Genomic DNA, 13,917 nt, shown 5'->3' with positions numbered 1-13,917 from the left:
TGTTGTTGATGGTGGTGGTGTTTTTTGAAAGAGAGCTTGAGAGGGAGAGAGAAAATCCCAGGCAGGCTCCACACTCAGCACAGAGCCCAGCTCATGGCTCCATCTCACCACCCTGAGATCATAACCTCAGCCAAAATCAAGAGTCAGATGGTCAACTAACTGAGCCACTCAGGTGCCCCCGCACCTCAGCTTTTAAAAAACTCCTGAAGAGGAAGGGTTTTCAGTTGTGTTCACTGTTGGATTCCCAACGCCTAAAACATGCTCCTGGCTCACAGGAGGCACCAGTAACTATTTGAATGATTCAACACAAAGGTCCTAAATCTCCACATATTTAAGTTTCACCGAAACATTTCTTATCAGCATGGTATTAAAACAAATTGGCAAACCTAATTGTGAGCTCTGTGCTTTAAAGCATTATATTCCTAAAAGAAATTAGCGAGTGGCCAGATTGTTCATTTAACACAGTGTATCCTAAAATATGGGTTGGCAGTATGAGACTGTCACCTTTAAGTGTGCCAGGTAGCTCAGTGAAGCTCAGAGCAAGTCTTGATACATACTTATCCTGAATCTGCAACTCTATCCAAAGGTACAAATTATTGATGCTTCTTATAAACACATTGGTCTTTACAATAGAAACCCTGACAGATTCTTCATTAAAATGTGAAGAACCAGATATCCCAGGCAGCATATTTCCTTCTGCTTTAGTTAAAATCAACTCTGCATACATACTCTGGTACTTTTCTGGTCATGCTCTCATATGTTAGTCTATGCCAGATGCTAGCTCTTCTTTCTTCTGGATGCCAGAGTGTACTTCATAGCATCAGAAACTTCCCCAAGGGTGTCTCTGCATCTTCACACTGACCACAGCGACAGGTCTGGTTGGTGATTCAAAAGAAAGGACTTATGCCAAATTAGACCTCAGAACTGAGATTTCCTTCCTTTCAGAGCCACTTCTAAGAGAACCATCCTGCGGGATTTCCTCCCCAGCATCACCACGTACGTTGTCTGGCTTCATGTACCCTGTTAATTACATCCCTGGCCAGCTTGCTCTGGCCTCTGATCTGACAAAGCAGGGAGGTCCTCCTCCAACCTGCGTTTCCAATCAAGTGGGCCAGAGATCATAGGTGTTTTAGAGGACAAAGGGACTTTGTAGATCACCCTTTCTATTGTCTTCTAGAAACACAAGCCTTCTAAACATTGAACATGCAATAAAATAAAATAAGATAAACAGAGAGGGAGGCAAACCATAAGAGATTCAACTCTAGGAAACAAACAGGGTTGCTGGAGGGGAGGTGGGGGGATGGGGTAATTCAGTGATGGGAATTATGAAGGGCACTTGGTATAATGAGCACTGGGTGTTATATGTAACTGATGAATCACCAAATTCTAGCTCTGAAACTAATAATACACTATATGTTGACTAAATTGAATTTAAATTAAAAATTGTAAAAAAACATTGAACATGCAAATGGTCTATTGTATGATAGGTGGAGAAGTTAAAATGGATAAAAAATTTTAAAACCAAAGTTGACATTAATTTTCCTTTACTCCTCTTATCCCCAAATGCAATCTTTTAAATAGAATTGGGAATAAAAATAACTCCCAAACTAACTTAATAAATGATTTTTAAAATATACTTCAGGTTTGTATTTTTATAACTTTAGAAAAAAATAGGTATATGATTTTGAATAAGAGTTTGGCACTTTTTAGTACTTTATATTTACAAATTACTTCATTTGTTCATTGTGTACAGCTTTATTATCTGCAAATGTATTCTCTCTGCCAGGTATTGGGTTAAACATTGGGCTTACAAAGGGAATATAGCTTGATAGGGTTATTCATGAAAACATTTTAAAGACACATTGAGTAACAGTAGACTTGAGATAGAATGGGGAATATGTCAAATTACCCATGAGATTCCAGGCAAGAACTGACAGCTTTTACTTGAAGGTTATCACCCAGAATCCTACTACGTCTCTCTAAACATTGTGAACTTTATGGTTGAGCATTGAGTTGGATGTTTTTGAACTTGAAAATCTGTTCTTTAAATTTTATCTTTCTGTTCATCTAGGGTCTCAATTTCTCTGTAAAGTATGCATTTTTAAAATCTCGATCTTATCTCAGGAGCATCTTTAGGGTTAATATTCGTGAAAAGAAATATATATTTGTTAAATGCCCTGTATTTCAAAGACACTGTTGCTCTAAAATAGGGTGTGATTATTAGCTCTTAATATTTCGGCTTGGCATAAGAAGCAACATCTAACAGCCTTGTAGCATTTAACATGCCAGGAATCCTAGGTGTTCACGTTTCTGTTCATAGTTTCCCTTTTTCTGTTTGTCTTTCTTCCTCACTTTAGTTTGTACTAATTATGGAGCAACAGGTTAGAGGCTACAGTTTTTATGGGTTAAGCTCACAGCCAGTGGTCAGTGCTGAAGCGAGTATTAAGTGAATGCAAACCTCTACTGGGCAGGACATACATGCTTGGCATCTTGAGTGCATATAGATTGGGGCTAAGGATGGGGGCAGAATAAAAATATACCAGGGTGTAGAAAAGATTTTGGTAAGCTAGTTCATGCAGGAATTAGAAATCAGTGAAAACACTGATCCCACATCATTTCATTCAGAGCTGTTGACTTCATTTATCTAACTATTTCCTTTGTTTTATTTAACATTCAGGGCCCTTGGTGCCAACTATATCAAAGTCCTTCACAAAAAGTATATTCCAAAAAGTATTTACCCAAGTTTAATTAAACTTGGTTAAATGCGAAAATTGAGGTTTCATCTGCAGGGGGAGGATGGAAATAAGTTCCAAGTTCCAGGGCGATCATTATTGATGATTTGGGAGAACCTGGCTGCAAAAGGGACTCTTAAAAGAGATAAACAGCTATGAACCAGGCAACTGTTTGTCCAGAGAGGTTTGAAAAGCAGAAGGAGGTTTTGAAAGCTATTACCAAGTTAATAGGAAGCCTACAATTCTTGGTGGTTGAGATTAACATGAGTGTGGGACTATGTTTATAGACAAACTACCTGTGCTACCAGCAGTAGAATCTTTACAAAGCTGAGATTGCAGTTGTTAGTGAAAATGAACCAAAAAATGAGGAGGGAGGAAAAAATAGGAATTATGAGCAGTGTCAAAACATACACATTTAGAAGAGATATATTAAAATTTTAACTTGGAAAATAATTTATGTTTCAGGAATTCTCATTTCCTAGATTTTGTGTAAGAATAAATTTTAAAGGTATATGAGATTCATTGCTTTGTTTTGAAGGAGTAGAAAAGTTAGAAACTATTTCACTTGCATAAATAAAAATATCTTGAGAAGCGAATGATGAGACACCCTTGTTTGTTTTAGGGGTCTGCAGATAGGAGAAAGAGAAAAGAGTACAGGTGAAATATCACACCATATGATTATGAACAGTATGAACACAGAATAACTTTACTAGTCAGTAATGTAATTAATAATAAGCAATGTAAGTTAATTGCAAAACCATAGTCATAATTTTTCCTCAATGCTAGTTTCCCATAAAAATTATATGTTAAAGTACATAGTCTCTTTGGCACTAAATTTAGAAAATTAAAAGTAATTTCACTTGCTCTTTATATATAGCTACCAAATTTTTGGTGCCTGTGAGAGAATTCATTTATTATACCGTTTAATTAACAGCAATATTTGATAACTGATTCAAAGTAATTCTCACTCCTCTTATATTCTTGCCTTACAGCTTGGCTCGTCCTCTTCTGTGCCTTTCACATCTATTTTTTCTCAGCTTTTTATGACTGTTGTGGTTCCTCTCATTATTGGACAGGTAAGGTCTCCAATTTTATCTGCTCTTTTTTGTGTGTGAATGAAATTGCAAATTCCCATATAATGTCAGGATAATTGAGAAAAAAGATAAGAGAAAGAGTTAAAACACACCAGGTTTCATCCATTACCCTATTCCCTTTTTATTTTTTTATTTAATATCAATCAGTGTGCTTTGCAGTTAGCTTTACATAGGGATGCCTGCACAGAATCTTGATTTTTTAAATTTATTATCTATACTTTGTAGCCATGTAGCTAGCTTAAAAATACAAAGCAAATCATTTCCTTATTCTGCTCCTTCTGATAAAGTCTCTACATTCTGACTATTATTGGGAACAAGCATCTGGCTGGCTGGCTTCTTCATAAACCCCTTCAATAGCAATGATCATATTTGTAATCATGTAATTAATAAAATAGGCATTTAATTGTATTAGCTCTTAAAATTAGATCTTAGAAAATTTAGTTTCCTTTATCATTCTTACTGAATTAGACTAATAGGAGAAATTCTTATATTTAACTTCTTATAGCAAGTTAATAATAATTGAATAATAATGATTGAACTATAACATACAAATTTTAAAACACAGGAATGGAGCACAGAATTGTACCGCTAAAATGAGTTCAGTCTTCGGAAAATAGTATATCTGGATGGTTAAGAGCACAGACATTGGTTAAAGAGCAACTAAACTCTAGTTCTTAGTTCTACCTTTTATTTGCTGTGAGACTTTGGGCAAGTCACTTAATCTCCTTAGCTCCAGGTTCATAATTTACCAAATTGTATAATAATAGCACCTATCTCAAAGAGCTGTTATGAGAATTAATTTAAATGTGGATGTATATAAAGTTTTTGTCATCACAGAGCCTGACACAGGTAAGTACTTTATATGTCTATCACTATCATTTTCAAATTCCCTGTAAATACTGAACCAGAAGCAACTCTTTGAAATATTAAATTTAAAAATGATGTCTATACACGTGATACATGTATATTTACACACTGTATTTACATGTATTACAAATACATGTAATATTTACACACTGTCTTAGGCTTGGTTCTCTGGGAAAGAGTGTGAGACAGAGGTTTCCATGCAGAAAGTTTCCTCGGGCAGTACCCTTGGGGTGAACACCTTTGGGAAAGTAAGAAAAGTAGGACAGGGAGGAGGTATAGGACAATGTAGTTCCAGCAAAGGCCTCTAGCAGCACTGACCCCTCAGAGTCATCCCTCCTAAGTCCAGAGTCTTATATGCTCTTGCACTGACCAGGCATTGGATACTGGCTTCTCTCCACTCCCTGTGAGAGGTCTGACCTGGAGAAAGTCTGCTGGCTTAGTAGCAATTCTCAAAGAGGAATTCAACTGAGATCTTTGGGACAAACAACATGCTCTGCAAATGTGGGAATAAACACCTCCTTCTGGGTGGCACACCACAGCACCCACTACATGCCTCAATTTTTTTTAAAATTTTAATGTTATACTTAGAAAATGGACTAAATTTAGAGTAAAAAGGAAGGATTTAAAAGTACTCAAAGAATACATTTAATTAAATATAGAATGGTACTTGGAAAAATACTTCTCCTGCAGTGCTGCTCACATCACAAGGATTCTGGATAAATATTATGTCCCTTGCATCTCTGCCTAACCTCTTTGTCACCATCCTACACTCTTGCTTCCCCAACTTTTCTCAATTCTGGCTTAATTTTTCTGTTGAAAGTATCTTTCTATCTGCCCTCCCACCCCAACTCATTGTTCATGGGACTCTTTCATTTTTACCTTCTTTGAACCACCTAGCTGAACTTTGTTTCCTTGGTGGTTCTTTCTTGTAGCATCTTAATTCCTTTCTTGGCCTTTGCCACAATATAGGCCTATCTTTTGTTTACTTGTTACCTGTTCATCTCTTCCATTAGACTGCAAGCTTCCTGAGTACAGGAACCATATCTGTTTCATTTGCCATTACATATCCAGATGATAGGGCACCCAATGAATATGTATGGGTGAGTGAGGGAATGAATGGGTGAGTTCTATGATCAGTAAGGGAAATGCTGTCTTATAGAGGCATAACAGAACCTATTTGCCCTTCTCAGCTCTAGCCCTTCTCAGCTATGGATACTATTAAAAAACATATGGACAAAAAAAATAACTTTGTCTACTCTCTCTCTCCCTCCCTCTCTATATATATAGTTAGATAAATATTACATATTTAATATATATTATATATAGTTATATGTATACTTAGTTACATTTATAGTTATATAATTATATATAGTTATATAATTTATGTAATTAAGAATATATATCCAGAAGCACCTGGTTGGTTCAGTCAGTTAAGTGTCTTGCCTTTGGCTCAGGTCACGATCCTGGAGTACAGGGATCAAGCCCTGCATCAGATTCCCTGCTTAGCAGGGAGTCTGCTTCTCCCTCTACCCTGCCCCCCATGCTCTCTCTCTCTCAAATAAATAAATGAAATCTTTAAAAAAAAGAATAAGTATCCAGAGAGAATAATGAATTATTAGATTGCCCATCATTCTGTGCCCAGTAGTAATGTATTACAGTAAATTATAAAATAGTAAATATAGTTAAAAAGTAATATATAGGTGGTTTTAAAAAATCCTTCCAGTACCAAAATCCTTTAATGGCTCTTTTCAAAGGGGAAAATATATTTGCAACTACCTGCCCACCTCTTGTATTCTAGTTTTAGGAATTAACAATCACACCCCCAGTGTGTGTCAAACCACCTCGCCTCCACTTTTTCTGTACATCTTTACTCCCTTACATCCAAGCGGTCACTGAATGCCCCCATTTCTGCCTCAGAACTCGTCCGCATCTGGCATCTGTGACCTCATCCACCCTGCCGGAGAGGATGCCACCACTTTGTGATCTCTCGTGTAAACTACTGCACCTCCTGTCTCTCTTCTGTGAACCTCTTCTAATTCCTAGCCAGTGTCTTCACTGCCTCCAGGACAGCCTTTCTAAAACATCCAGTTATCTTGTTCTTCTTAAAAACGCCCCCCTGGGCTCCCCTGTTGCCGGCTCCTTGTGTGGTGGCCCCACCCTGCCTCTGCAGTGTCACCGGGCCCCGTCCCTGCCGGCGCCGCCTGTCCAGGCCGCAGGCACACCACCCGTCACTGGCCACGCACCTCCACACCCACCTCGCAGCCTAGGGTTCCTGCGAGACTTTTCCACCTGCAAACTCCTGCTTGTTCGCTAAGATTCAGTCAAAGATGGCAACTGGGGTGCAGTCAACCTGTTCTGACTCCCTCGATCTAGACCTAAATGCCAGTTCTCCCATGTACTTGATTCATAATATTCATCAGGAGCGCTTATAGTTGATCTGTGAGCTTCCTGGAAGCAGAGTCTATTAGTATATTTAATAGCGTACTCAATAGTGAGGTGTGAGCTGTATCAAAAGATTGGTTGAAAATGACTTCGAATTATCTTAATGGAGCCGCTCCCAGCAGCTATTTTACCTAGATCTCCAGGTTTAATAGAGAGAAACACATAATTGGTCTCATGTTGTTTCAAATTTATGACCCCAAATTTAAATTGTCACTTAACACTTCCTAGAAATCCTACTGTACTTCCTTGTAAGATTATTTCACCCTCTCTTGTGTTATCAGGTTTCTTTTACTTACCTTAATACTCTCCCACTTGCCCTTTACACTTGGGTCTCACTGACTTTGCTTCTGTTTTCTCAAACATGCCAGCTTTGATCCTGTCTTAAAAACTTTGCAGGGGCATCCCAGGTGGCTCAGCGGTTTAGCACCACCTTCTGCCCAGGTCGTGGTCCTGGAGACCCGGAATCGAGTCCCACATCAGGCTCCCTGCATGGAGCCTGCTTCTCCCTCTGCCTGTGTCTCTGCCTCTCTCTTTCTCTGTGTGTGTCTCTCATGAATAAATAAATGAAATTTAAAAAACAAAAACAAAAAACTTTGCAGCCTCTGCACCTTCTGCTTAGAACACCACACCTTTCACCTTCTCAGAAAGACCCTTTCTCCAGTGGCTGTCAGATAGCCACATGGTGTCATATCGTCCAGTTTAAACCTCTACTTAGTATGGATCATGATCTACCTCTTGTCGATTTGTTTGTTGTTTTTGCTTTCTGTTTATCTTCTTAAACTAGAATATAAGCCCTACAACACCAGGGACCTTTTCTGCTCCTTGATCTCCGTATTCATTTATAATCAGTTGACTCACCTAAACTTTGTGATGTGATCTTTGAGGACCTTGTTAGAAGTGCTCATATGTACTACTTCAGAGGAAGTCGCCCAGGCAAGGTAGTGTCATCTCTCCATTGTACCTAGAGGTGGCACATTATGAAAATAAATTTTCTATAGATTTGTATGTGTATCTTTTAAAAGGAGGTTTTGTCATTACCTTTTAAATAAAAAATAGGAACAAGAGGAAGAAGAAAAAGACCAGGAAGGAAGAGTTGAAAACATTTTCCTTAATCTTGTAGTGATAATAAAACTTCATCACTTAATTTTTTACTAATATTTCTGAGAGTTAATTTTATTTTAATTTTCTGTGTTTTCCCCATACAGTACTTCAGTTTGGTTGAACTCATTATTGACTGACTACAGTGTGATGCAGGATCTAGTTTGATTTCTGCCACTGTCTGACTTTACGCACAACTTCTAGCCCTCACTTGCCTCATTTGTAGAACAAGGAGTTTAATATCTTCTAGCTCAAAGATGCTGTGACTGTGTGAGATAAGATTGGTCTTTCCATAGATGGTTGGGAGATTGCATCCTTTGTCAGCTCTAGAAATAAACATGTGTTATTGTAATATTTCTTTTTTCCTGATAAACCCTTCAATACATCTAAATCCTTGTGACAAATACTTATTTAATGCATTATATTGAGAGATTTATGAATGAATGTTAATCAACTAGAACTTCTACCACCTTTGAAAAACATTTTTCAAAACAGCAGGCTAAGCCCCACTTTTTTTCTGTACATTTTTTTTAAGATTTTTATTTATTTATTCATGAGACACAGAGAGAGAGAGAGGCAGAGACACAGGCAGAGGGAGAAGCAGGGTCCATGAAGGGAGCCTGAAGTGGGACTTGATCCTGGGTCTCTCTACCTGGGATCACACCCTGGGCTGAAGGCAGTGCTAAACCACTTAGCCACCCAGCCTGCCCCATTTTCTGTACATTTTTGAGGTTGGCTTTTCATATTAAATAGTCTTCAGCCGAAGCTGAAGATGTTATTGATGCTAGTAAAATTTTGCTAATTATAATTTTTATAAAATTATATTCAATATGAACTATTTTCATTGCTTCACTTGAATTACTTTGAGAGGAAAGGAGCTGTTGCATTATGCAGTGTTGTGATAGAAACACCACTGAATCAGGACTTGGAAATAAGAATACCCATTTTTCACCATGTACAGGCTCTGGTTCTAAAGCATTTTATGTTTATTTAATACCTTAATCCTCACTATGACTACTACTGGATCTATTTTACAGATGAGGCACAGGATTTGCCCAAGATTTGCCCAAGATTATAAAAAAAGAAGCTCCAAAGTCCATACCTTTAACCATGATGCCCTTGTTCCCTCAGGAGGCAGAGGTCCTATTCCTATTCGTAACCCGACCACCCTTCATTGACTTTTTAACATTTTATGCAAGTTGTTTGGGCTCTCTGTGCCTTCATTTTCAGCTGTAAATTGTGCAGGATAATATCTGCACAACTTCTCTCATGAGACAATTTAAATAATACTTAAGTAGATGATGGATGTTTACCATATCCATATATTTTTTACTGTTTATACTTTTTAGATATTATTTTGAATCTATTCAGTATTTGATAAAAAAAATTTTACATTTTTATTTACATTCAATTTGCCAACATATAGTATAACACCCAGTGAATAAAAATATTTTTAAAGAAAAATGTTATATACAGTGGATTTGATTTTGTATCCCTGGCTATATATTTCAACTGACTATTAAAGAAAAGCAAACACTTTATGAAAATATATGGATTCAGTGGAATGGAGGATAAAGCTTAAAGAAACCATCTAAAGTCACCATGAAGAAAAATAAAATTTTTAAATTCAGACTTAATATGAAAAATTATCCATAACATATCCCCACTCAAAAATCAATTTATAAATATAAAGACAGAGTAGAAGGGGAAAAAAGCAAGAAAATGCCCTGGAAAAAAAATTGGAGAAAACTAAAACGATGGATATTACACTTCTCAGTTATCTCAGCATATAAACATTCCTCACCTAAGACATATTTTCTCAAGTTTCCAGCTTGGAGGTCATACAGTAATTGATATGTGGCTCAGCTTATTAAAAGTACTGGGATTCAAGTCTAAGTTTCCCTTTAAGCCCTCCTGGTGTTTAATTTAAAATAAAGAAAATCAAAATGAAGAAAGTGAGACAATAAAGAGCTTCCTGAGGAAGATGTTTTTCCTCACCTCTCCACGGGGAACAGCAAGTCAATGAGGATTTGTCATCTCATGGTGAATGCCTAAGTTTCTGTGAGTGCAAATGAATTAGAGTAGATCCTGAAGAAAGCTACAACTGGCCACCTTATCAAGATGCCTTTCCTCACCTCATCCTGACTTTTTCCCCCTTTCAGCTTCAGCTGAAGACTATTTAATATGAAAAAATCATCCTGACTTTTTTCTGAGGCGTCTATATCAGGTTGGGTTGCTATCTCTAGCAAAAGCTTGTTTCCCATAGTTATTAAGTGTTTCTACGATGCAAAGAAATTTGGAGAATTTTTAAATGACATGGATTCTTCACAAATCGAGGATGATTGTATCAAAAGTGTAAGTGGCTGAATGAAGAGAAGATGAGGTTCCTGAAGTTTATATCCAAAGCATATCTTTAAGGCATATCAACACTACTTCACCCAGTAGCTTATGAAAGATTTTAACACTTTTCTCACTATGCAGTTGCAAAAGCAGCTACTTTGTGAATTTAATTTTAGAAGATAGAAAAGCTCTATGGAGCCTGGCAAGCTATAAAATGATTTGCTTAGAAAACACAGACAAATATCACTATAAGACTAAAAACAATGAAAGACGATCTGTTTTCCCCTAGGGTTATTGTTTCACTTGTGGGTATGTCCAATTTCCAACTTTCTACTTGTTTTCTTTATCGAGATTAAGTATCCAGCATTAACACATTGATGTGTTTAGAAAAAAAGACATTTTCACTAAGAGGATGCAGGACTTCGGAGTTCATGTTTCTTACCATGTTGAAAGAGTCCTACTGTACCATGAGAATCTGAGTACTTTGTATTGAAGAAAGAGGTAATTAGATTGAATAGTCAAATTGCAGCTTATAAAGTTGATTGATTAGAGATTTGTCTTGGTTTTTAAAATGGCTTTGACTTCCAAGTTATACCTCATTCATATTTATCTGTTTATTTTGTCAGTGGGGTCAGTGGTGGTGGAAGAAGACACTTCTACTTTGGGAATTGGGATCATACATTCTATAACCCATTGCCGGGAGAGGATGTTTGTGTCTTTAATCATTGTATATTAAAACATGACTGGAGGACAGCATCAATTTCAGTAACTGTGTAATTTTCATTTATTTCCTAAAGGAGTTGAGTTGTATTAAGTCTGGGCAACTACTAGTTTTATGCTACCAAACATAATAGATTATGAAATAATCTTTTAAACTAAGTCTCTCTGTAACCTTCTAGTAAGCAGTTACCCCCATGGTGACATATTAGAACGTGGGGCCATCTAGGTTCCTCAAACATTATTATCCAAAGTTTGTGTTCTCATGCTTCAGCCCAATTACACTGTGTGACAGAACTGCTCTTGCTTCTCTGTACTTACTACAGTTTTTTAAAGTAATCTCTATGCCTAACATGGGGCTTGAACTCAAAACCACGAGATCAAGAGTCCCATAGTCTACCGACTAAGCCAACCAGGCATCCCTATACCTGACTAGATTTTAACCTTTAAAGAAAGAAATGAACACTAGATAAATTACTGTGGTTTGAGATCACATCTACAAAAAGAAAAACACAATTTTTAATAAATTCAATGGTAATTTTAATTACAAGATCTATTTTTTAAAAAATAATTAAACTACTATTTATCTACATATATAGAAAACAGTTTCTCTTTCATTCCCAGGCCACCCAACCTTCAAGATGTGGTTCCTATACTTTGTACCAACTGGTCAGCTTTCTGGTATTTCACTTACTGAGTCCTTGAGAATGGTTGAAGTTGATCTAATAGCCATTTGTTCAGAGGCTCTCCTGAGAATAGTTTACTTTGTTCTTGAGTATCTGTGAAGGTATGCTCCATTACGAATTAAACCTTTTCAGCCGCAGACTAGAAGATGACAGAACCCCATCAGCCTTGTCAGGAGAAGTTCCCTGACCTCATTATTGCTAATGGATCATGGTAATTCAGCCTGTTGTGAAATCTCATGTTCAATTATGCAGGATAATGAGTGACTCGAAACTTAATATGTCTCAACCATAGTGCTTATTACAGGGCTTGTTCAGCTTCTTTCAAAAATGTAAGGTTTTAAGTAGAGTGTTTCACTTTTATATCCAAGCAAAAGTTATCACCAATATTGAGCCTGTCCTGATTTTAAATATCTGATTTTATTTTTAAATAAGAGAGGATCGCTGTGTAACTTTATTCACTCATCCTTTTGTAAGAGAGTTAGGACAGGTTTATTCATTTTTAAGTGTTAATTCTGGAATCCTAAAAGCATGCAAATGGCATTTGTCTTTGGATTCACAAAAACTCTAGATATTCAGAGTTTGAATTATTTAAACTCCCACAACACATGCACTTTTGCTTTTCAAGCATGAGTTATAATTTAATTAAAAACTTCTGGTGCATTGCTTGCATTTTAAATATTAATGTGTTCCATGGATCACTTTCGATTATCTACTGTCTTGAAATTCTTGAAGATGTCAGATTTTTAAGATTCCCAAAGTTGCACTTGGAATTGTCTGTTGAGGCAAAGGGGACTGTGATAATTACATACATCCATTAGGATCAGCAGAGGAGATAAACTTTGGGGAGGCTTAATGGGCATGTCTCAGTGACAGCTAGCAAAGAGCATTTGGCATGATTAAGGATAGATTTGAATGCAGTTGAAAATCTACTCTCATTATGGACACCAGTGGAAGTTGCACTACAAATGTTAAATTCCCCAGAAGAAGAGTGATGTGGTAGGGAAGCTTTGAAATCCACTGTGGCCATCATCCAAATTATTCTCTTTCCTTCATGTCTTTCTGCTGTCAGAATCGCTTTGCGATGCCCAACTCAACTCCCTACATTGTCAAAAAGAGGCAACCTATTGATCTCTGTATTTCAGATTGTCCGAAGATACATCAAGGATTGGCTTGAGAGAAAGAAACCACCTTTTGGTGCTATCAGCAGCAGTGTTCTCCTCATGATCATCTACACAACCTTCTGTGACACGTTCTCTAACCCAAATATTGACCTGGATAAATTCAGCCTTATTCTCATACTGTTCATAAGTAAGTTGGAAGGTGAAATATTCTTTCTTTCCCCTCAGTATCCTCAGTAGCAAAGTGTAGCAATCTGTGTCCCCTAAATTCATTTCAAATGGTAATTTGATCAGAAAGGAATACTGAGCTTCATATTCTGTATGTTCAGTGACTTTATCTGTGTGTCTGTTCTTTAAGAAGACATCAGTTACGTATTTATGATTTAATGTCCTTTGTTTTTTATGTTTGATTTAGAATAGTTGATGCCAGATGAAAGAAGCCATGGGATCTGTCAAATTCAAATGTTAGATTGAGCACTTTTTTGCCAATTTATTTTACTAAAACTTTGAGCTAATCTTACCCTTTATTGTGAGTTAAAAGTAGAATTTATTTACTTGATACTATTATTTTCTAAGTATAATAATTGACTGACTGAAGTAGTTAAAATGTGAATATTCACATCATCTTTTCTATTAAAATATACCCATGGTAATATCATTTCATTTTAAGAAGCAGCAGACTATGAAATGCAAGTAACTGCAAGGATCAAAAATCAGCCTTTTGTTCTGTTTATCCCTTATACAAAGACAACTTTGTTTTTTGTTTCTGTTTTTCTTTTTTATGATAGAAGGAAATAAAAATTTCCCTTTATTTTCAATTACA

At 36.7% G+C, this 13,917-nt stretch overlaps 1 protein-coding gene and 1 long non-coding RNA gene across 19 annotated transcripts in view; one reads left to right on the top strand and one right to left on the bottom strand.

Moving 5' to 3' along the window:
- Positions 1-13,917, bottom strand: part of LOC140603042 (uncharacterized) — a 78,235-nt gene that overhangs the window by 5,886 nt on the left and 58,432 nt on the right. For 4 of the 5 annotated variants that reach the window (XR_012006086.1, XR_012006088.1, XR_012006087.1 and 1 more), the window contains 3 exons: positions 8,449-8,559; positions 7,994-8,096; positions 3,725-3,832 (listed from right to left, as the gene is read on the bottom strand). This is a non-coding gene — a long non-coding RNA (uncharacterized lncRNA). Of the gene's footprint in view, positions 1-3,724; positions 3,833-7,993; positions 8,097-8,448; positions 8,560-13,917 lie in introns of those variants that run through there. The other variant, XR_012006089.1, reaches the window with a different exon arrangement.
- The window catches only part of SLC10A7 (solute carrier family 10 member 7), a 248,533-nt gene that overhangs the window by 194,924 nt on the left and 39,692 nt on the right, over positions 1-13,917 (top strand). For 8 of the 14 annotated variants that reach the window (XR_012006078.1, XR_012006079.1, XR_012006080.1 and 5 more), the window contains one exon: positions 3,725-3,808. Coding sequence is in view for 4 of the 14 variants with exons in the window: in XM_072773508.1 (XP_072629609.1) it covers positions 3,725-3,808; positions 13,119-13,284 (250 nt within the window). In the remaining 10 variants the exon portion in view is untranslated. Of the gene's footprint in view, positions 1-3,724; positions 3,809-13,118; positions 13,285-13,917 lie in introns of those variants that run through there. The other 6 variants (XM_072773508.1, XM_072773511.1, XM_072773510.1 and 3 more) reach the window with 4 other exon arrangements.

The sequence above is a fragment of the Canis lupus genome, chromosome 13, assembly GCF_048164855.1.
Source record: "Canis lupus baileyi chromosome 13, mCanLup2.hap1, whole genome shotgun sequence".
NCBI classification, from domain to species: domain Eukaryota; kingdom Metazoa; phylum Chordata; class Mammalia; order Carnivora; family Canidae; genus Canis; species Canis lupus.
Note: the sequence above shows the minus strand (reverse complement) of the source record. Positions and strands in the feature narration are given on the sequence as shown.